Genomic DNA, 25000 nt, shown 5'->3' with positions numbered 1-25000 from the left:
ATTGCGTCAGACAACAACATTGACGAATACGCTGATTCGGTGTGCGAGTTCATTAGAACGTGCGTTGAAGATGTCGTTCCCATAGCAACGATTAAAACATTCCCTAACCAGAAACCTTGGATTGATGGCAGCATTCGTGTGAAACTGAAGGCACGAACCACTGCTTTTAATCAGGGCAAGGTGTCTGGTAACATGGCTGAATACAAACAGTGCAGCTATTCCCTCCGCAAGGCTATCAAACAAGCTAAGCGCCAGTACAGAGACAAAGTAGAATCTCAATTCAACGGCTCAGACACAAGAGGCATGTGGCAGGGTCTACAGTCAATCACGGACTACAGGAAGAAACCCAGCCCAGTCACGGACCAGGATGTCTTGCTCCCAGGCAGACTAAATAACTTTTTGCCCGCTTTGAGGACAATACAGTGCCACTGACACGGCCTGCAACGAAAACATGCAGTCTCTCCTTCACTGCAGCCGAAGTGAGTAAGACATTTAAACGTGTTAACCCTCGCAAGGCTGCAGGCCCAGACGGCGTCCCCAGCCGCGCCCTCAGAGCATGCGCAGACCAGCTGGCCAGTGTGTTTACGGACATATTCAATCAATCCCTATACCAGTCTGCTGTTCCCACATGCTTCAAGAGGGCCACCATTGTTCCTGTTCCCAAGAAAGCTAAGGTAACTGAGCTAAACGACTACCGCCCCGTAGCACTCACATCCGTCATCATGAAGTGCTTTGAGAGACTAGTCAAGGACCATATCACCTCCACCCTACCTGACACCCTAGACCCACTCCAATTTGCTTACCGCCCAAATAGGTCCACAGACGATGCAATCTCAACCACACTGCACACTGCCCTAACCCATCTGGACAAGAGGAATACCTATGTGAGAATGCTGTTCATCGACTACAGCTCGGCATTCAACACCATAGTACCCTCCAAGCTCGTCATCAAGCTCGAGACCCTGGGTCTCGACCCCGCCCTGTGCAACTGGGTTCTGGACTTCCTGACGGGCCGCCCCCAGGTGGTGAGGGTAGGCAACAACATCTCCTCCCCGCTGATCCTCAACACTGGGGCCCCACAAGGGTGCGTTCTGAGCCCTCTCCTGTACTCCCTGTTCACCCACGACTGCGTGGCCATGCACGCCTCCAACTCAATCATCAAGTTTGCGGACGACACAACAGTGGTAGGCTTGATTACCAACAACGACGAGACGGCCTACAGGGAGGAGGTGAGGGCCCTCGGAGTGTGGTGTCAGGAAAATAACCTCACACTCAACGTCAACAAAACTAAGGAGATGATTGTGGACTTCAGGAAACAGCAGAGGGAACACCCCCATCCACATCGATGGAACAGTAGTGGAGAGGGTAGCAAGTTTTAAGTTCCTCGGCATACACATCACAGACAAACTGAATTGGTCCACTCACACAGACAGCATCGTGAGGAAGGCGCAGCAGCGCCTCTTCAACCTCAGGAGGCTGAAGAAATTCGGCTTGTCACCAAAAGCACTCACAAACTTCTACAGATGCACAATCGAGAGCATCCTGGCGGGCTGTATCACCGCCTGGTATGGCAACTGCACCGCCCTCAACCGTAAGGCTCTCCAGAGGGTAGTGAGGTCTGCACAACGCATCACCGGGGGCAAACTACCTGCCCTCCAGGACACCTACACCACCCGATGCTACAGGAAGGCCATAAAGATCATCAAGGACATCAACCACCCGAGCCACTGCCTGTTCACCCCGCTGTCATCCAGAAGGCGAGGTCAGTACAGGTGCATCAAAGCTGGGACCGAGAGACTGAAAAACAGCTTCTATCTCAAGGCCATCAGACTGTTAAACAGCCACCACTAACATTGAGTGGCTACTGCCAACACACTGTCAATGACACTGACTCTACTCCAGCCACTTTAATAATGGGAATTGATGGGAAATGATGTAAATATATCACTAGCCACTTTAAACAATGCTACCTTATATAATGTTACTTACCCTACATTATTCATCTCATATGCATACGTAGATACTGTACTCTATATCATCGACTGCATCCTTATGTAATACATGTATCACTAGCCACTTTAACTATGCCACTTGGTTTACATACTCATCTCATATGTATATACTGTACTCGATATCATCTACCGTATCTTGCCTATGCTGCTCTGTACCATCACTCATTCATATATCCTTATGTACATATTCTTTATCCCCTTACACTGTGTATAAGACAGTAGTTTTTTTTTTTGGAATTGTTAGTTAGATTACTTGTTCGTTATTACTGCATTGTCGGAACTAGAAGCACAAGCATTTCGCTACACTCGCATTAACATCTGCTAACCATGTGTATGTGACAAATAAAATTTGATTTGATTTGATTTGATTTAGCTCTATAGCACAGTAAAGATAGAATGGACCCCTAGCTCTATAGCACAGTAAAGATAGAATGGACCCCTAGCTCTATAGCACAGTAAAGATAGAATGGACCCCTAGCTCTATAGCACAGTAAAGATAGAATGGACCCCTAGCTCTATAGCACAGTAAAGATAGAATGGACCCCTAGCTCTATAGCACAGTAAAGATAGAATGGACCCCTAGCTCTATAGCACAGTAAAGATAGAATGGCTCGGCTACCGACAACAAGACATTTGTGTCATGCCAACCAGACATTAGCGTCATGCCAAAAAGACAATAGCGTCATGCCAACCAGACATTAGTGTCATGCCAACAAGACATTAGTGTCATGCCAACCAGACATTAGCGTCATGCCAGCCAGACATTAGTGTCATGCCAACCAGACATTAGTGTCATGCCAACCAGACATTAGCGCCATGCCAACCAGACATTAGTGTCATGCCAACCAGACATTAGTGTCATGCCAACCAGACATTAGCGTCATGCCACCCAGACAGTATCGTCATGCCAACAAGACATTAGTGTCATGCCAACCAGACATTAGCGTCATGCCAACAAGACATTATCGTCATGCCAACCAGACATTAGTGTCATGCCAACAAGACATTAGCGTCATGCCAGCCAGACATTAGTGTCATGCCAACCAGACATTAGTGTCATGCCAACCAGACATTAGTGCCATGCCAACCAGACATTAGCGCCATGCCAACCAGACATTAGTGTCATGCCAACCAGACATTAGCGTCATGCCAACCAGACATTAGCATTATGCCACCCAGACAGTATCGTCATGCCAACAAGACATTAGTGTCATGCCAACCAGACATTAGCGTCATGCCAACCAGACATTAGCGTCATGCCACCCAGACAGTATCGTCATGCCAATCAGACATTAGTGTCATGCCAACCAGACATTAGCGCCATGCCAACCAGACATTAGCGCCATGCCAACCAGACATTAGCGCCATGCCAACAAGACATTAGTGTCACGCCAACCAGACATTAGAGTCATGCCAACAAGACATTAGTGTCATGCCAACAAGACATTAGTGTCATGCCAACCAGACATTAGTGTCATGCCAACCAGACATTAGTGTCATGCCAACCAGACATTAGTGTCATGCCAACCAGACATTAGTGTCATGCCAACCAGACATTAGTGTCATGCCAACCAGACATTAGTGTCATGCCAACCAGACATTAGTGTCATGCCAACCAGACAACTACTCAATATTCTCCTCCATGTGTCCTAACCCCCCCCCCCCACACACACATTACTGATCAATTAATTAATGTATTAGAATTGGTAGGTTTTGTTATCTGTTACCTATGTATTGTATATAGTAGCGTTGTGGTGTGGGCTTCCAGCCACACCTGTTTATATATCTGTATTGTTGTCTATCTGTATTGTTGTGTATCACCTGTTTATCTGTATTGTTGTCTATCACCTGTTTATCTGTATTGTTGTCTATCACCTGTGTTTATCTGTATTGTTGTTTATCACCTGTTTATATTTTCTTAGACAACAATACAGATTAGAACTATCACTTTTTAATGCTAATAAAGAAATCCAAACAGCGTAGATTAGTGTTTTGTAAACCCCCCACTCGCTCTAGTTATCATTCTCTACTAGTCATGTAAACAGAATATATTCTCATTTATACAGCAAACAACTGATTGGCTCTTATGGCATGTTTATAACATGTGTATCCAGACATGCTAGACAGGGTGTATATCGGACTCTCATTCCTAATGCACGGGAATGTGATTTCAGCTTTCACCCTTTTATGTTACACGTTGAAGTATATTTCATGTACGGCATCAGAGTGTTGAAAGACGGCTAAGATAAGAGATACATATTAGGTTAGGTTACTAGGAGTAGGGCTCCCTGGGTCTCTCAACATGAGGTTACTAGGAGTAGGGCTCCCTGGGTCTCTCAACATGAGGTTACTAGGAGTAGGGCCCCCTAGGTCTCTCAACATGAGGTTACTAGGAGTAGGGCTCCCTGGGTCTCTCAGCATGAGGTTACTAGGAGTAGGGCTCCCTGGGTCTCTCAACATGAGGTTACTAGGAGTAGGGCCCCTAGGTCTCTCAGCATGAGGTTACTAGGAGTAGGGCCCCCTAGGTCTCTCAGCATGAGGTTACTAGGAGTAGAGCCCCTAGGTCTCTCAACATGAGGTTACTAGGAGTAGGGCTCCCTAGGTCTCTCAACATGAGGTTACTAGGAGTAGGGCCCCTAGGTCTCTCAGCATGAGGTTACTAGGAGTAGGGCCCCTAGGTCTCTCAACATGAGGTTACTAGGAGTAGGGCTCCCTGGGTCTCTCAACATGAGGTTACTAGGAGTAGGGCTCCTGGGTCTCTCAACATGAGGTTACTAGGAGTAGGGCCCCTAGGTCTCTCAACATGAGGTTACTAGGAGTAGGGCCCCTAGGTCTCTCAACATGAGGTCACTAGGAGTAGGGCTCCCTGGGTCTCTCAACATGAGGTTACTAGGAGTAGGGCTCCCTGGGTCTCTCAACATGAGGTTACTAGGAGTAGGGCCCCTAGGTCTCTCAACATGAGGTTACTAGGAGTAGGGCTCCCTAGGTCTCTCAACATGAGGTTACTAGGAGTAGGGCCCCTAGGTCTCTCAGCATGAGGTTACTAGGAGTAGGGCCCCTAGGTCTCTCAACATGAGGTTACTAGGAGTAGGGCTCCCTAGGTCTCTCAACATGAGGTTACTAGGAGTAGGGCCCCTAGGTCTCTCAGCATGAGGTTACTAGGAGTAGGGCCCCTAGGTCTCTCAACATGAGGTTACTAGGAGTAGGGCTCCCTGGGTCTCTCAACATGAGGTCACTAGGTGTAGGGCCCCTAGGTCTCTGCATGAGGTTACTAGGAGTAGGGCTCCCTGGGTCTCTCAACATGAGGTCACTAGGTGTAGGGCCCCTAGGTCTCTCAACATGAGGTTACTAGGAGTAGGGCTCCCTGGGTCTCTCAACATGAGGTTACTAGGTGTAGGGCCCCTAGGTCTCTCAACATGAGGTTACTAGGAGTAGGGCTCCCTGGGTCTCAGCATGAGGCTACTAGGAGTAGGGCTCCCTGGGTCTCAGCATGAGGTTACTAGGAGTAGGGCTCCTGGGTCTCTCAACATGAGGTTACTAGGAGTAGGGCCCCTAGGTCTCTCAACATGAGGTTACTAGGAGTAGGGCTCCCTGGGTCTCAGCATGAGGTTACTAGGAGTAGGGCCCCTAGGTCTCTCAACATGAGGTTACTAGGAGTAGGGCTCCCTGGGTCTCAGCATGAGGTTACTAGGAGTAGAGCCCCTAGGTCTCTCAGCATGAGGTTACTAGGAGTAGGGCCCCTAGGTCTCTCAACATGAGGTTACTAGGAGTAGGGCTCCCTGGGTCTCTCAACATGAGGTTACTAGGAGTAGGGCCCCTAGGTCTCTCAACATGAGGTTACTAGGAGTAGGGCTCCCTGGGTCTCTCAACATGAGGTCACTAGGTGTAGGGCCCCCTAGGTCTCTGCATGAGGTTACTAGGAGTAGGGCTCCCTGGGTCTCTCAACATGAGGTCACTAGGTGTAGGGCCCCTAGGTCTCTCAACATGAGGTTACTAGGAGTAGGGCTCCCTGGGTCTCTCAACATGAGGTTACTAGGTGTAGGGCCCCTAGGTCTCTCAACATGAGGTTACTAGGAGTAGGGCTCCCTGGGTCTCAGCATGAGGCTACTAGGAGTAGGGCTCCCTGGGTCTCAGCATGAGGTTACTAGGAGTAGGGCTCCCTGGGTCTCTCAACATGAGGTTACTAGGAGTAGGGCCCCTAGGTCTCTCAACATGAGGTTACTAGGAGTAGGGCTCCCTGGGTCTCAGCATGAGGTTACTAGGAGTAGGGCTCCCTGGGTCTCAGCATGAGGTTACTAGGAGTAGAGCCCCTAGGTCTCTCAGCATGAGGTTACTAGGAGTAGGGCCCCTAGGTCTCTCAACATGAGGTTACTAGGAGTAGGGCTCCCTGGGTCTCTCAACATGAGGTTACTAGGAGTAGGGCTCCCTGGGTCTCTCAACATGAGGTTACTAGGAGTAGGGCTCCCTGGGTCTCAGCATGAGGTTACTAGGAGTAGGGCCCCTAGGTCTCTCAACATGAGGTTACTAGGAGTAGGGCTCCCTGGGTCTCAGCATGAGGTTACTAGGAGTAGAGCCCCCTAGGTCTCTCAGCATGAGGTTACTAGGAGTAGGGCCCCTAGGTCTCTCAACATGAGGTTACTAGGAGTAGGGCTCCCTGGGTCTCTCAACATGAGGTTACTAGGAGTAGGGGCCCCTAGGTCTCTCAACATGAGGTTACTAGGAGTAGGGCTCCCTGGGTCTCTCAACATGAGGTCACTAGGTGTAGGGCCCCTAGGTCTCTGCATGAGGTTACTAGGAGTAGGGCTCCCTGGGTCTCTCAACATGAGGTCACTAGGTGTAGGGCCCCCTAGGTCTCTCAACATGAGGTTACTAGGAGTAGGGCTCCCTGGGTCTCTCAACATGAGGTTACTAGGTGTAGGGCCCCTAGGTCTCTCAACATGAGGTTACTAGGAGTAGGGCTCCCTGGGTCTCAGCATGAGGCTACTAGGAGTAGGGCTCCCTGGGTCTCAGCATGAGGTTACTAGGAGTAGGGCTCCCTGGGTCTCTCAACATGAGGTTACTAGGAGTAGGGCCCCTAGGTCTCTCAACATGAGGTTACTAGGAGTAGGGCTCCCTGGGTCTCAGCATGAGGTTACTAGGAGTAGGGCTCCTGGGTCTCAGCATGAGGTTACTAGGAGTAGAGCCCCTAGGTCTCTCAGCATGAGGTTACTAGGAGTAGGGCCCCTAGGTCTCTCAACATGAGGTTACTAGGAGTAGGGCTCCCTGGGTCTCTCAACATGAGGTTACTAGGAGTAGGGCTCCCTGGGTCTCTCAACATGAGGTTACTAGGAGTAGGGCTCCCTGGGTCTCAGCATGAGGTTACTGTCCAGATACTAGAGAGTACACACAGACAAGTTTACTTCTATTTTGATATTTTTTTGTTTAGTTTATATAGCTACAAGATATAGATCATAGACAACTATAATATAATAACTAGCTAACTAATTAACTAACAGGTGGAACTAACTAATTAACTAACTAATTAACTAACTGGCTAACTAATTAACTAACTAGCTAACTAATTAACTAACTAGCTAACTTATTAACTAACTAGCTAACTTATTAACTAACAGGTGGATCTAACTAGCTAACCTATAACTAATTAATTAAATAACTAAATATCTAAATATCCAAATAACTAAATAACTAACTAATAACTAATTAACTAGCTAACTAAATAACTAACTAGTTAACTTATTAACTAACTAGCTAACTTATTAACTAACAGGTGGAACAAACTAATCTGTTTCTCTGTCTCTCTCTGTGCAGCGATATCGACAGAGGGCAGCGCCACGCTGGGGGTACAGCAGACCTTGATCAGCAGCAGTAGCAGTAAGCCAGGTGTAGGAGGTAAAGGGGACCTTTCTCTCCCTGGCACAGAGGAGGTCGGAGGTACCTCGACCCGTACCATCCCCACCGCCTGCGTCAGGCCCACGCACCCCCTACGAAGCTTTGCCAACCCCCTCCTGCCTCCACCCATGGGCACCATCGACCCCAAGGTCTACACACCCATGATGCCACATTCAAGTGAGTCCAATGTAAGGGACTGGGTTTGACGCTAGTGCTGGGTGATACAATAACGTGACCTGTGGACCTTCATATGCACATCTATGGCCAATATAACCAAGAATATAAAACAAATGTTTTAAGGCAGATTAAGGCTGATTTCTGAACAGTGGACCTTTTTTATCTAATTGTCTCATAACAAATTACATGAAGCAGGAAGCAGGAAGTAGGTCGTGCTACAGCAGGAAGTAGGTCGTGCTACAGCAGGAAGTAGGTCGTGCTACAGCCGGAAGTAGGTCGTGCTACAGCAGGAAGTAGGTCGTGCTACAGCAGGAAGTCGGTCGTGCTACAGCAGGAAGTCGGTCGTGCTACAGCAGGAAGTCGGTCGTGCTACAGCAGGAAGTCGGTCGTGCTACAGCAGGAAGTAGGTCGTGCTACAGCAGGAAGTAGGTCGTGCTACAGCAGGAAGTAGGTCGTGCTACAGCAGGAAGTAGGTCGTGCTACAGCAGGAAGTAGTTCGTGCTACAGCAGGAAGTAGTTCGTGCTACAGCAGGAAGTCGGTCGTGCTACAGCAGGAAGTAGGTCGTGCTACAGCAGGAAGTAGGTCGTGCTACAGCCGGAAGTAGGTCGTGCTACAGCAGGAAGTAGGTTGTGCTACAGCAGGAAGTAGGTTGTGCTACTGCAGGAAGTAGGTTGTGATACAGCAGGAAGTAGGTTGTGATACAGCAGGAAGTAGGTTGTGATACAGCAGGAAGTAGGTTGTGCTACAGCAGGAAGTAGGTCGTGCTACAGCAGGAAGTAGGTCGTGCTACAGCAGGAAGTAGTTTGTGCTACTGCAGGAAGTAGGTTGTGATACAGCAGGAAGTAGGTTGTGATACAGCAGGAAGTAGGTTGTGCTACAGCAGGAAGTAGGTCGTGCTACAGCAGGAAGTAGGTCGTGCTACAGCAGGAAGTAGGTTGTGCTACTGCAGGAAGTAGGTTGTGATACAGGAGCTCCATTGTCTGGCTCCACTACTACTCTACAGAACCAGATATCTTCATTATCATCGATGATGTGTTAGCCATCAAGCCAGTCTGTTAATGCTTGAGCTTATTAGATCTCCGTTATTAAATGGGCGAAAGTGATTTGGCCCGTAGCAAAGGTAAACGTCAGTTATGTGATTAGAAAGGCAAGGGAGAAAGATGGTCTATCCCTGCCTGAAGGGAGGAATACACACATACACACACACACACACACACACAAATAGCCTTCCCCTCTCTCTATCTCACTTTCAATCTCTTTCTTTCTCTCTCTCTCTCTCTCCACTCTCACGCAGGCAGGAATAGCCTCTCTCTGATGATAGAAAGAACTAAGCTCATGATTCATTTATAATTTATATTCTTCAAGAATCACTGGGTACATATCATTAATTTATAAGTCCAAAAATATATGTAAGCAACTAAGGCTTCTATCTGTAAATCACTCTGATAAAGAGCATCTACCTCGATTACGTGTCTGAGAATGAAGGTGATGAACTGTATGTGAGAGAACTTCCTCCTGGGCGAAGGACATCAGCTTTAGCCCATTGAGCCTCTGTAAAAGACTGAACTGGAGAGCCTTTCTCTGGCGTCTTCCACTGTGTTCACTTGGCTCTTAGCTCGCGGAAATCAATCAAATATCGTCTTTGAAGGAATTCTCCCAGTCAGACTGGAGAGGTGGTTTTAAAGGATGTTTAGCCCAGCAGTAGTATCAGTTAGGGATTGTCCAGTAGACTGGATGTGTCCCAAATGGAACTCTTTTCCCTTTCAAATGTGTCCCAAATGGAACTCTCCTCCCTTTAAAGTGCACTACTTTTGACCAGAGCCCATAGACTATTACTTTGTTAGCCCATAAAAGTAGTGCATTATATTATAGAGAGGGTGCCATTTGGTAAGCAGTCCTGAAGGACGTTTTCCCTTACAAAAGCCTGTCTATTTCACCTCCCTTCCCTGGCGAACGGCTCCAGGCTGTTTCAGGTGTAGTCAGGCAACAGCAGGAGCCCAGTCTCTCTTCTACAGAGAGGAAAATTCAGACATGCAGGTCTTTGAGGGAGCTAGCTATTGGTAGAGATTGATATTTATTGATTTCGCAAAGTGGTGTGCTGTGAAACAAAGCGGTTTAAATTACTTTGGTCCACGGAAATGCTTTACAGTACTAGAAAAAGCCCTCCAGATATTTAGCCGTTCTGATGCTGACAATAGACCATGGGTATATACAGGACAGTTCAGTGCTTATAGTAGGTTACACATAGTTATAGTACTGTGTTTACAGTAGGTTACACATAGTTATAGTACTGTGTTTACAGTAGGTTACACATAGTTATAGTACTGTGTTTACAGTAGGTTAGTACTGTGTTTACAGTAGGTTACACATAGTTATAGTACTGTGTTTACAGTAGGTTACACATTGATAGTACTGTGTTTACAGTAGGATAGTACTGTGTTTACAGTAGGTTAGTACTGTGTTTACAGTAGGATAGTACTGTGTTTACAGTAGGTTAGTACTGTGTTTACAGTAGGATAGTACTGTGTTTACAGTAGGTTAGTACTGTGTTTACAGTAGGATAGTACTGTGTTTACAGTAGGTTAGTACTGTGTTTACAGTAGGTTACACATAGTTATAGTACTGTGTTTACAGTAGGTTACACATAGTTATAGTACTGTGTTTACAGTAGGTTACACATAGTTATAGTACTGTGTTTACAGTAGGTTACACATAGTTATAGTACTGTGTTTACAGTAGGTTACACATAGTTATAGTACTGTGTTTACAGTAGGATAGTACTGTGTTTACAGTAGGTTAGTACTGTGTTTACAGTAGGTTAGTACTGTGTTTACAGTAGGTTACACATTGTGATAGTACTGTGTTTACAGTAGGTTACACATAGTTATAGTATGGAAGGAATGAGTAAGGAATACAGTCAATCTATAAAGCAACACCTGAGTCCGGGTGGCCTAGATTTAGATGAAACTCTGAGTTAGATATTTTTAATTTTACCTTTATTTAACCAGGCAAGTCAGTTAAGAACAAATTATTATTTTCAATGACGGCCTAGGAACAGTGGGTTAACTGCCTTTGTACCTTGTCAGCTCGGGGGTTTGAACTTGCAACCGAACCCTCTAACCACTAGGCTACCCTGCCGCCCCAAATACTGTAGGAACAGTCGGACTGATTGAAGTGGAGGAGGGGCTGTGGGAACAGTCAGACTGATTGAAGTGGAGGAGGGGCTGTAGGAACAGTCAGACTGATTGAAGTGGAGGAGGGGCTGTAGGAACAGTCGGACTGATTGAAGTGGAGGAGGGGCTGTAGGAACAGTCAGACTGATTGAAGTGGAGGAGGGGCTGTAGGAACAGTCAGACTGATTGAAGTGGAGGAGGGGCTGTAGGAACAGTTGAACTGATTGCAGTGGAGGAGGGGCTGTAGGAACAGCCAGACTGATTGAAGTGGAGGAGGGCTGCAGGAACAGTCGGACTGATTGAAGTGAAGGAGGGGCTGTGAGAACAGTCAGACTGATTGAAGTGGAGGAGGGGCTGTGAGAACAGTCAGACTGATTGAAGTGGAGGAGGGGCTGTGAGAACAGTCAGACTGATTGAAGTGGAGGAGGGGCTGTGAGAACAGTCAGACTGATTGAAGTGGAGGAGGGGCTGTGGGAACAGTCAGACTGATTGAAGTGGAGAAGGGGCTGTAGGAACAGTTGAACTGATTGCAGTGGAGGAGGGGCTGTAGGAACAGCCAGACTGATTGAAGTGGAGGAGGGCTGCAGGAACAGTCGGACTGATTGAAGTGAAGGAGGGGCTGTGAGAACAGTCAGACTGATTGAAGTGGAGGAGGGGCTGTGAGAACAGTCAGACTGATTGAAGTGGAGGAGGGGCTGTGGGAACAGTCAGACTGATTGAAGTGGAGGAGGGGCTGCAGGAACAGTCAGACTGATTGAAGTGGAGGAGGGGCTGTGGGAACAGTCAGACTGATTGAAGTGGAGGAGGGGCTGTGAGAACAGTCAGACTGATTGAAGTGGAGGAGGGGCTGTGAGAACAGTCAGACTGATTGAATTGGAGGAGGGGCTGTAGGAACAGTCAGATTGATTGAAGTGGAGGAGGGGCTGTTGGAACAGTCGGACTGATTGAAGTGGAGGAGGGGCAGTAGGAACAGTCAGACTGATTGAAGTGGAGGAGGGGCTGTAGGAACAGTCGGACTGATTGAAGTGGAGGAGGGCTGCAGGAACAGTCGGACTGATTGAAGTGAAGGAGGGGCTGTAGGAACAGCCAGACTGATAGAAGTGGAGGAGGGCTGCAGGAACAGTCGGACTGATTGAAGTGGAGGAGGGGCTGTGAGAACAGTCAGACTGATTGAAGTGGAGGAGGGGCTGTGGGAACAGTCAGACTGATTGAAGTGGAGGAGGGGCTGCAGGAACAGTCAGACTGATTGAAGTGGAGGAGGGGCTGTGGGAACAGTCAGACTGATTGAAGTGGAGGAGGGGCTGTGGGAACAGTCGGACTGATTGAAGTGGAGGAGGGGCTGTGAGAACAGTCAGACTGATTGAAGTGGAGGAGGGGCTGTAGGAGCAGTCAGATTGATTGAAGTGGAGGAGGGGCTGTTGGAACAGTCGGACTGATTGAAGTGGAGGAGGGGCAGTAGGAACAGTCAGACTGATTGAAGTGGAGGAGGGGCTGTAGGAACAGTCAGATTGATTGAAGTGGAGGAGGGGCTGTGAGAACAGTCAGACTGATTGAATTGGAGGAGGGGCTGTAGGAACAGTCAGATTGATTGAAGTGGAGGAGGGGCTGTTGGAACAGTCGGACTGATTGAAGTGGAGGAGGGGCAGTAGGAACAGTCAGACTGATTGAAGTGGAGGAGGGGCTGTAGGAACAGTCGGACTGATTGAAGTGGAGGAGGGCTGCAGGAACAGTCAGATTGATTGAAGTGGAGGAGGGGCTGTTGGAACAGTCGGACTGATTGAAGTGGAGGAGGGGCAGTAGGAACAGTCAGACTGATTGAAGTGGAGGAGGGGCTGTAGGAACAGTCGGACTGATTGAAGTGGAGGAGGGCTGCAGGAACAGTCGGACTGATTGAAGTGAAGGAGGGGCTGTAGGAACAGCCAGACTGATAGAAGTGGAGGAGGGCTGCAGGAACAGTCGGACTGATTGAAGTGGAGGAGGGGCTGTGAGAACAGTCAGACTGATTGAAGTGGAGGAGGGGCTGTGGGAACAGTCAGACTGATTGAAGTGGAGGAGGGGCTGCAGGAACAGTCAGACTGATTGAAGTGGAGGAGGGGCTGTGGGAACAGTCAGACTGATTGAAGTGGAGGAGGGGCTGTGGGAACAGTCGGACTGATTGAAGTGGAGGAGGGGCTGTGAGAACAGTCAGACTGATTGAAGTGGAGGAGGGGCTGTAGGAGCAGTCAGATTGATTGAAGTGGAGGAGGGGCTGTTGGAACAGTCGGACTGATTGAAGTGGAGGAGGGGCAGTAGGAACAGTCAGACTGATTGAAGTGGAGGAGGGGCTGTAGGAACAGTCAGATTGATTGAAGTGGAGGAGGGGCTGTGGGAACAGTCGGACTGATTGAAGTGGAGGAGGGGCTGTAGGAACAGTCAGATTGATTGAAGTGGAGGAGGGGCTGTAGGAACAGTCGGACTGATTGAAGTGGAGGAGGGGCTGTAGGAACAGTCAGATTGATTGAAGTGGAGGAGGGGCTGTAGGAACAGTCGGACTGATTGAAGCAGGCTAGGCTAATAATTCCTAATCATGTTTGGAGTGCACTGAGAACACTGGGTACCTTGATGTTACTCTGTGTTTAGTGAAAGTGGTGAGAGTTTAATGAATGTACCTCGATGTTACTCTGTGTGAAAGCTAGTTTACAGGTCATTAGCGACCAGTAGCTCGCAGGCTGTTAGTGATTTGCTCATATATGCACTGAGTCTACAAAGCATTACAAATACTTTCCTAATGTTGAGGTGCACGCCCCCCCCCCTTTGTACCCTCAGAACGGCCTCAATTCATCGGGACATGGACTCTACAATGTGTTGAAAGCGTTCCATAGGGATGATGGCCCATGTTGACTCCAATGCTTCCCACAGTTGTGTCAAGTTGGCTGGATGTCCTTTGGGTGGTGGACCATTCTTGATACACACGGGAAACTGTTGAGCATGAAAAACCCAGCAGCGTTGCAGTTCTTAACACAAACCGGTGCACCAGCCACCTACTGTACTACCATACCCCTTTCAAAGGCACTTAAATGTTTTGTGTTGCCCATTCATCCTAAGAATGGCACACATTCACAATCCATGTCCCAGTTGTTTAACGTTTTAAATATATATTTTAAGCTGTCTCCTCCTCTTCATCTACACTGATTGAAGTGGATTTAACAAGTGACATCAATAAGGGATCATAGTTTTCACCTGGATTCACCTGGTCAGTCTATGGAAAGAGCAGGTGTTCCTAATGTTTTGTACACTCTGTGTATATTCTGAGATATAATCAGTAGTGTCATATTACATAAATACACATATTATTACACAATAACACACCATTATTACACAATAATACACCATTATTACACAATAACACACCATTAATACACAATAATACACCATTAATACACAATAATACACCATTAATACACAATAATACACCATTATCACACAATAACACACCATTATTACACAATAACACACCATTATTACACAATAACACACCATTAATACACAATAATACACCATTATTACACAATAACACACCATTATTACACAATAGCACACCATTAATACACAATAATACACCATTCTTACACAATAACACACCATTATTACACAATAATACACCATTAATACACAATAATACACCATTATTACACAATAACACACCATTAATACACAATAATACACCATTAATACACAATAATACACCATTATTACACAATAACACACCATTATTACACAATAACACACCATTTTTACACAATAATACACCATTATTACACAATCATACACCATTATTACACAATAACACACCATTATTACAGAATAATACACCATTATTACACAATAACACACCATTATTACACAATAACACACCATTAATACACAATAATACACCATTCTTACACAATAACACACCATTATTACAGAATAATACACCATTAATACACAATAATACACCATTAATACACAATAATACACCATTAATACACAATAATACACCATTATTACACAATAACACACCATTCTTACACAATAACACACCATTATTACAGAATAATACACCATTATTACACAATAATACACCATTCTTACACAATAACACACCATTATTACAGAATAATACACCATTAATACACCATTAATACACAATAATACACCATTATTACACAATAATACACCATTATTACACAATAACACACCATTATTACACAATAACACACCATTAATACACAATAACACACCATTATTACAGAATAATACACCATTAATACACAATAATACACCATTAATACACAATAATACACCATTATATACAATAACACACCATTATTACAGAATAACACACCATTATTACACAATAACACACCATTATTACACAATAATACACCTTTATTACACAATAATACACCATTATTACACAATAATACACCATTATTACACAATAATACACCATTATTACACAATAATACACCATTAATACACAATAATACACCATTATTACACAATAACACACCATTATTACACAATAACACACCATTATTACAGAATAATACACCATTAATACACAATAATACACCATTATCACACAATAACGCACCATTATTACACAATAACACACCATTAATACACAATAACACACCATTATTACAGAATAATACACCATTAATACACAATAATACACCATTATTACACAATAATACACCATTATTACACAATAACACACCATTATTACACAATAATACACCATTATTACACAATAATACACCATTATTACACAATAATACACCATTATTACACAGTAACACACCATTAATACACAATAATACACCATTAATACACAATAATTTCTATGCGTCCCGTTCTTAAGTTTAATTTTTGCATCTTTTACTTTTGGTTTTGTTCACCAGCTTCAAACAGCTGAAAATAATATATATTTTTGGTTCTTGAAAAGATTTTTCACAGAGGTTTAGATGGTACAATGACTCTCTACACTACACTTCCTGTTTTGTCACATAATCTGAAATGACGGTAAACTATTAGAATTTTAGCAACCAGGAAACGTCGGAATGACATCTGGGAGAGAGTGATTAAAAAAACCTGGAGGTCAGGCCCCATGGAGGCCCCAAAACCCTGGAGATCAGGTCCCATGGAGGCCCCAAAACCCTGGAGGTCAGGCCCCATGGAGGCCCCAAAACCCTGGAGGTCAGGTCCCATGGAGGCCCCAAAACCCTGGAGGTCAGGCCCCATGGAGGCCCCAAAACCCTGGAGGTCAGGCCCCATGGAGGCCCCAAAACCCTGGAGGTCAGGCCCCATGACTACTTCAAGTTTAGATCGCTGACTAGACTAATTTACCAATCTAAAACATTTTAGCTGACATAGCCGTGTTAATTTCATCAACAGTAACTTTGAGGAGACAATGCTCGTCAACGACCTATTAATTCTGGATGAACTATGGACGGTAACGAGATCAGCTGGGAAAAATGCACTATTACAAAAAAAAACCGTTTAATTTTAGTCTATGAAGATGTGACGAGACGAGAATTCCACTTGAGACTAATGGATATGTTAATTTGACGCGAAGCTCCTTTTCATCTGTTTCGTCCAATCAGAAATATGCAGAAGATTTAATGCATTCCTGTTATTGGCAGAATTTACATTTTTCAGTTGTGTGGTCTGATTGAGCTGATCTGCCCGGAAGGGTCTCTTCAGTCACTCTTCAGTCTTTTGAACTGATGCGAAGCCAGTACACTGGACTTGTAACTAATGGATTTACCTCAACTAGAAACTATGTTTACTCATGTTTTCCATTTATGTAGATATGTTGTTTGCTTTGATCCAATCAGAAGCCTTATTTTACTAGTCATCTGTGTTGCCGTTGTCCGCAAATGTCAGTTGGTTTACAAATGGCTTTTCTGTAAAGCTAAATTTCTCCCCTTTTCAAGGAAACTGTTATTATTTTAAATGCTTTGACTTTATGACGGGGAGATGAAATCAGAGCTGATGATTGGTTTAACCTGTAGCCAAGAATTTATAGCCTATAGGGTTAATTATGGCTGGCATTGGTTACAATCTGCCACTAAGATATTCAAAGGGATTGTAGGCCTAGTTGGACAAGGCTATCTGAATGTGCAAAAGATTAAATATTCATTACGTAATAGAAGGGGGGAAAAAATGCACTGACTATTATGTGGATAAAATGGTGCCGAGTTTTTGTCGACTGATAATAACTAAAACTAATGAAGGATGAAATGACTCAAAAAAATATATTTTAAGACTCAAAATAAATCTAAAAAAAGCTGTCAAAATGAACTGTGTGGCTAATGGGGTGGCTGTCGGTGTGTCACGTCCTGACCTTAGTTCCTTTTTTGTGTCTCTATTTTGGTTTGGTCAGGGAGTGAGTTGGGGTGGGCATTCTATGTTTTGTATTTCTGTGTTTGTCCTGGTATGGTTCCCAATCAGAGGCAGCTGTCTATCGTTGTCTCTGATTGAGAACCATACTTAGGTAGCCTGTTCCCACCTGTGTTTGGCCTGGTATGGTTCCCAATCAGAGGCAGCTGTCTATCGTTGTCTCTGATTGAGAACCATACTTAGGCAGCCTGTTTTCCCACCTGTGTTTGTGGGTAGTTGTTTACTGTTTTGTTTTTTTCACCTTTGTTATTTTGTATTCGGTGTTCAGATTAATAAATTTAACATGGACACGTACTGTAACGGTTTTCTTGTGTCGAAGGAGAGGCGGACCAATTATTATTCATGGTTCTTTAATCAAGAAACTATACATGAATAGACTAACAAAACAAGGAATGTGAAAAACCAACACAGTCCTATCTGGTGCAAACACAGAGACAGGAACAATCACCCACAAAACCCAACACCAAACAGGCTACCTAAATATGGTTCCCAATCAGAGACAATGACTAACACCTGCCTCTGATTGAAAACCATATCAGGCCAAACATAGAAATAGACAAACTAGACACACAACATAGAATGCCCACTCAGATCACACCCTGACCAAACAAAACATAGAAACATACAAAGCAAACTATGGTCAGGGTGTGACACGTACCATGCTGCATTTTGGTCCGATCCTTCATACTCCTCATCAGTCGAGGACGAGAACCGTTACACTGTGGCTGTCGGTGGCTGTCGGTGGCTGACATTAAGAAGAGAAAAACCGCTGATTCACAATCACATGTCGAAATGCCACCTTTGATATTTTCGACAATTCAACAGTAGGTTGAGACCCCCGACTGAGTTCCAAAAACCCCCGACTGACCCCCGACTGAGTTCCAAAACCCCGACTGACCCCGACTGAGTTCCAAAAACCCCGACTGACCCCGACTGAGTTCCAAAACCCCGACTGACCCCCGACTGAGTTCCAAAAAATAAAAAACCGCTCTCTCTTATGTCACGTGAAAGCAGCCCGGACTATAGAATAAAATCTTTCAGTACAGACTCATTATTTACAATGCAGGCTGAAAGTACGTTTTGTGTTTTAGATTAACTTCCGATAAAGTGGTTTTACATTATTATTTTTTTAAGGTTGACTTTAATTGACTGCAGGAATGTAATCACTTATCAGTGGTGAGCCAATCATGTCTCTCCTGTCCAGTCATGGTCCTTCCTCCTACACCAATCAGCTAACCGCATCACTGAGCTCTGTAGGTGTGTGATTCTCTATTCTTTTGTGTTATTTTCATTCCCCGCATTTCTCGCTATGACGTCATCATGCCTATCCGGCCTGTGTCTTTCACAGTGGCTCTCGAGGGGAGGGTTGATGCTATTATTGAGTCTGGAGCCAGAGTTTCCCCACCTACCTTAACCTCCCACTGTTGTTAGTGTGCCTAGCAGGTGCTGCTGTAATTTGCAGAGTTAAATTATGCAGATAATACCCAGCCCAGGTAGCTCATTTAGATGGCCAGGCGATTAATCCTGGAGACGGAGAGATGCAGAACCCCCACGCTGCTCTGTGCTGTCAGCGCTGTCCGTCAAGCACAGACTGCTCCCTCCCTCCCTCCCTCTATCCATTTCTCCCTCCCTCCCTCCTCTATCCCTCCCTCCCTCCCTCCCTCCCTCCCTCATGTGTTTCTCCCCTCCCTCCCTCCCTCCCTCCCTCCCTCCCTCCCTCCCTCCCTCCCTCCCTCCCTCCCTCCTCCCTCCCTCCCTCCCTCCCTCCCTCCCTCCCTCCCTCCCTCCCCTATCCCTTTCTCCCTCCCTCCCTATCCCTCCCTCCCTCCCTCATGTCTTTCTCAACTCCCTCCCTCCCTCCTCTATCCCTTTCTCCCTCCCTCCTCTATCCCTCCCTCCCTCCCTCATGTCTTTCTCAACTCCCTCCCCCTCCCTCCCTCCCTCCCTCCCTCCCTCCCTCCCTCCCTCCCTCCCTCCCTCCCTCCCTCCCTCCCTCCCTCCCTCCCTCCCTCCCTCCCTCCCCTATCCCTTTCTCCCTCCCTCCTCTATCCCTCCCTCCCTCCCTCATGTCTTTCTCAACTCCCTCCCTCCCTCCCTATCCCTCCCTCCCTCCTCTATCCCTCCCTCCCTCCCTCATGTCTTTCTCAACTCCCTCCCTCCCTCCCTCCCTCCCTCCCTCCCTCCCTCCCTCCCTCCCTCCCTCCCTCCCTCCCTCCCTCCCTCCCTCCCTCCCTCCCTATCCCTTTCTCCCTCCCTCCTCTATCCCTCCCTCCCTCCTCTATCCCTCCCTCCCTCATGTCTTTCTCCCCTCCCTCCCTCCTCTATCCCTTTCTCCCCTCCCTCCCTCCCTCGTTCGCTTGCCTGCTTATAGTCACAATCCTTGCAGCAGCAAAACTCTCTGCTCCCTGCTTCCATTCATCCCGCCCTCTATCACACCCTTCCTCACTCCATACTTCCTTACTCTTCCTCATTAGCTTGCCTAACAATACACAAACTTGTTAGAACACCACCACTCCCTGCCTCCCTCCCTCTCTCCCTCCCACCACCCTCTCTCATCCCTTATTTTACCTCTCGTTCACCTGCCTGCCTACCTACAATCCTTACAGCAGCAAAATTCGCTGCCTCAATATCTAAGAACAAAAACCTTTTACAAAACCACCTGCATCTATAGATCCTTGGTTAGTTGTTGTGTAACCATTTCTGTACAGTAACCGCATGGTCCTCAGACTGATACATAAACGTGACGGAGTGTTCGTGTGTTTTCAGGTGCCTGCCTCCCCAAGGCTTGCAGTCCTTTTTAGGGAGGCAGGTAGCCTAGTGGTTAGAGTGTAGAGGTGGTAGGTAGCCTAGTGGTTAGAGTGTAGAGGTGGTAGGTAGCCTAGTGGTTAGAGTGTAGAGGTGGTAGGTAGCCTAGTGGTTAGAGTGTAGAGGTGGCAGGTAGCCTAGTGGTTAGAGTGTAGAGGCGGCAGGTAGCCTAGTGGATAGAGTGTAGAGGTGGCAGGTAGCCTAGTGGTTAGAGTGTAGAGGAGGCAGGTAGCCTAGTGGTTAGAGTGTAGAGGTGGCAGGTAGCCTAGTGGTTAGAGTGTAGAGGTGGCAGGTAGCCTAGTTGTTAGAGTGTAGAGGTGGCAGGTAACCTAGTGGTTAGAGTCTAGAGGCGACAGGTATCCTAGTGGATAGAGTGTAGAGGAGGCAGGTAGCCTAGTGGTTAGAGTGTAGAGGCGACAGGTATCCTAGTGGATAGAGTGTAGAGGTGACAGGTATCCTAGTGGATAGAGTGTAGAGGAGGCAGGTAGCCTAGTGGTTAGAGTGTAGAGGTGGCAGGTATCCTAGTGGTTAGAGTGTAGAGGCGACAGGTATCCTAGTGGTTAGAGTGTAGAGGCGACAGGTATCCTAGTGGATAGAGTGTAGAGGCGACAGGTATCCTAGTGGTTAGAGGGGGAGGCAGGTATCCTAGTGGTTAGAGTGTAGAGGCGACAGGTATCCTAGTGGTTAGAGTGTAGAGGCGACAGGTATCCTAGTGGATAGAGTGTAGAGGCAACAGGTATCCTAGTGGTTAGAGGGGGAGGCAGGTATCCTAGTGGATAGAGTGTAGAGGCAACAGGTATCCTAGTGGTTAGAGGGGGAGGCAGGTATCCTAGTGGTTAGAGAGGGGGAGGCAGGTGTCCTAGTGGTTAGAGTGTAGAGGCGACAGGTATCCTAGTGGATAGAGTGTAGAGGCAACAGGTATCCTAGTGGTTAGAGGGGGAGGCAGGTATCCTAGTGGTTAGAGGGGGAGGCAGGTATCCTAGTGGTTAGAGTGTAGAGGCGACAGGTATCCTAGTGGATAGAGTGTAGAGGCAACAGGTATCCTAGTGGTTAGAGGGGGAGACAGGTATCCTAGTGGTTAGAGGGGGAGGCGACAGGTATCCTAGTGGTTAGAGGGGGAGGCAGGTATCCTAGTGGTTAGAGTGTAGAGGCGACAGGTATCCTAGTGGATAGAGTGTAGAGGCAACAGGTATCCTAGTGGTTAGAGGGGGAGACAGGTATCCTAGTGGTTAGAGTGTAGAGGCGACAGGTATCCTAGTGGATAGAGTGTAGAGGCGACAGGTATCCTAGTGGTTAGAGGGGGAGGCAGGTATCCTAGTGGATAGAGTGTAGAGGCAACAGGTATCCTAGTGGTTAGAGGGGGAGGCAGGTATCCTAGTGGTTAGAGGGGGAGGCAGGTGTCCTAGTGGTTAAAGTGTAGAGGCGACAGGTATCCTAGTGGATAGAGTGTAGAGGCAACAGGTATCCTAGTGGTTAGAGGGGGAGGCAGGTATCCTAGTGGTTAGAGGGGGAGGCAGGTATCCTAGTGGTTAGAGTGTAGAGGCGACAGGTATCCTAGTGGATAGAGTGTAGAGGCAACAGGTATCCTAGTGGTTAGAGGGGGAGACAGGTATCCTAGTGGTTAGAGTGTAGAGGCGACAGGTATCCTAGTGGATAGAGTGTAGAGGCAACAGGTATCCTAGTGGTTAGAGGGGGAGGCAGGTATCCTAGTGGTTAGAGGGGGGAGGCGACAGGTATCCTAGTGGTTAGAGGGGGGAGGCAGGTATCCTAGTGGTTAGAGTGTTGGGCCAGTAACCGAAAGGTTGCTGGATCGAATACCTGAGCTGACAAGGTAGAAATCTGTCGTTCTGCCCCTGAACAAGGCAGTTAACCCACTGTTCCCCTGTAGGCTGTCATTTGTTCTTAACTGACTTGCCTGATTAAATAAAGGTTAGATTTTTTTTAAAGCTAACAATTGGAGCTTGTAACATCAGGGTAGTGGGTTCGCTTCCCGGGACCACTCATACATAGAATGTATCAGTGTAAGTTGCTTTGCATGAAAGCATCTGCTAAGTGCATACATTATATATTATATTATATGTTACATTATATATATATTACATTATATATTACATTATTACATTACATATTATATATTACATTATATATTATATATTATATTTGACATTATATATTATATATTACATTATATTATAGTATATATTACATATATTATAGTATATATTACATATATTATAGTATATATTGCATTATATATTACACTATATATTACATTATGTATTATATTATATATTACATTATATATTATATTATATATTACATTATATATTATACTATATATTACATTATATATTACATTATATATTATATTATATATTATACTATATATTACATTATATATTACATTATATATTATATTATATATTATATTGTAGGTAAAAACAGGTCCTCAGATTTATACAAAACGTGACAGTGATTTTGTTTCTGTGTTTGTGTTTCTCCAGGTGCCAGCCTTCCCAAGCCAACAGTAAAAACAGCATCTCTGGGGCAAGCTGGCAAGGCCAGATCACCACTACTACCGGTCTCCGTGCCAACAGCCCCTGAGATGGGTGAAGAAGTACAGAAGCAACCAGATGACTCAGCCAATGTAAGTAACTCCCCGGGCGCTCACCATCATCACACTCTAGTATAGAATGTTACTATAAAGGGACAATTAAAAACACAAAATATGTGATTTTGTCAAAGGGCAGATAAGCGGTGGCCCAATTGTCCTCCTTTTGTTCACAAATATTTTGTTAGTTGCTAATAAGGAAATGGTCTTATTGTCCTCTATGGGTTTTCAGACTGTGTATGTAGGTGTAGTAGTAGTAGTAGTAGTAGTAGTAGTAGTAGTAGTAGTAGTAGTAGCAGTAGTAGCAGTATCAGTAGTAGTAGTATCAGTAGTAGTAGTAGTAGTAGTATATCAGTAGTAGTAGTAGTAGTGGTAGTAGTGGTAGGAGCAGTAGCAGTATCAGTAGTAGCAGTAATAGTAGTAGTAGTAGTATTAGCAGTAGTAGCAGTAGTAGTAGTAGTAGTAGCAGTAGTAGTAGTAGCAGTAGTAGTAGTAGTAGTAGTAGTAGTAGCAGTAGTAGCAGCAGTAGTAGTAGTAGTAGTAGTAGTAGCAGCAGCAGTAGCAGTGGTGGCAGTAGTAGTAGTAGTAGCAGTAGCAGCAGCAGTAGTAGCAGTAGCAGTAGTAGCAGCAGCAGCAGCAGCAGTAGTAGTATTAGTATTAGTAGTAGCAGTAGCAGTAGTAGCGGTGGTAGTAGTAGTAGTAGTAGTAGTAGCAGCAGTAGTAGTAGTAGTAGTAGTAGTAACGGTGGTAGTAGTAGTAGCAGCAGTAGCAGTAGCTATAGTAGTAGTAGTAGTAGTAGCAGCAGTAGTAGTAGTAGTAGCAGTAGTAGTAGTAGCAGTAGTAGTAGTAGCAGTAGTAGTAGTAGCAGTAGTAGCAGTAGTAGTAGTAGTAGTAGTAGCAGCAGTAGCAGTAGTAGTAGTAGTAGCAGCAGCAGTAGTAGTAGCAGTGGTAGTAGTAGTAGTAGTAGTAGTAGCAGTAGTAGTAGTAGTAGTAGTAGTAGTAGTAGTAGCAGTAGTAGTAGCGGTAGTAGTAGTATTAGTATTAGTAGTAGTAGTAGTAGTAGTAGTAGCGGTGGTAGTAGTAGTAGTAGTAGTAGTAGTAGTAGTAGTATATCAGTAGTAGTAGTAGTAGTATCAGTAGTAGTAGTAGTATATCAGTAGTAGTAGTAGTAGTGGTAGTAGTGGTAGGAGCAGTATCAGTAGTAGCAGTAGTAGCAGTAGTAGTAGTAGTAGTAGTAGTAACGGTGGTAGTAGTAGTAGCAGTAGTAGCAGTAGCAGTAGCAGTAGTAGTAGTAGTAGTAGCAGTAGTAGTAGTAGCAGCAGTAGTATTAGCAGTAGTAGCAGCAGTAGTAGTAGTAGTAGCAGTAGCAGTAGTAGTAGTAGTAGTAGTAGCAGCAGTAGCAGTAGTAGTAGTAGTAGTAGTAGTAACGGTGGTAGTAGTAGTAGCAGCAGTAGCAGCAGCAGTAGTAGTAGTAGCAGTAGTAGTAGTAGTAGCAGCAGCAGTAGTAGCAGTAGCAGCAGCAGTAGTAGTAGCAGCAGTATCAGCAGTAGTAGTAGTAGCAGCAGTAGCAGCAGCAGTAGCAGCAGCAGCAGCAGTAGCAGCAGCAGCAGCAGCAGTAGCAGTAGCAGCAGCAGTAGCAGTAGTAGCAGTAGTAGTAGTAGTATCAGCAGTAGCAGTAGTAGCAGTAGTAGCAGTAGTAGTAGCAGCAGCAGCAGTAGCAGTAGTAGTAGTAGTAGTAGTAGTAGTAGTAGCAGTAGTAGTAGTAGTAGTAGCAGTAGTAGTAGTAGTAGCAGTAGTAGTAGTAGCAGTAGTAGTAGTAGTAGCAGTAGTAGTAGTAGTAGCAGTAGTAGTAGTAGCAGTAGTAGTAGTAGCAGTAGTAGCATCAACAGGTTCACCAGAGAAA

General features: G+C 45.7%; 1 protein-coding gene across 1 annotated transcript in view; it reads left to right on the top strand.

The window, feature by feature from the left end:
* LOC112238656 (netrin receptor DCC-like) overlaps positions 1–25000 on the top strand; it is a 115336-nt gene that overhangs the window by 78829 nt on the left and 11507 nt on the right. Inside the window, exons 11-12 of the mRNA XM_042302763.1 lie at positions 7821–8078; positions 22991–23133. Of these exons, the coding sequence (XP_042158697.1) occupies positions 7821–8078; positions 22991–23133 (401 nt within the window). The remainder of the gene's footprint in view (positions 1–7820; positions 8079–22990; positions 23134–25000) is intronic.

This window comes from Oncorhynchus tshawytscha, linkage group LG20 (genome assembly GCF_018296145.1).
Source record: "Oncorhynchus tshawytscha isolate Ot180627B linkage group LG20, Otsh_v2.0, whole genome shotgun sequence".
Classification (NCBI taxonomy): domain Eukaryota; kingdom Metazoa; phylum Chordata; class Actinopteri; order Salmoniformes; family Salmonidae; genus Oncorhynchus; species Oncorhynchus tshawytscha.
Note: the sequence above shows the minus strand (reverse complement) of the source record. Positions and strands in the feature narration are given on the sequence as shown.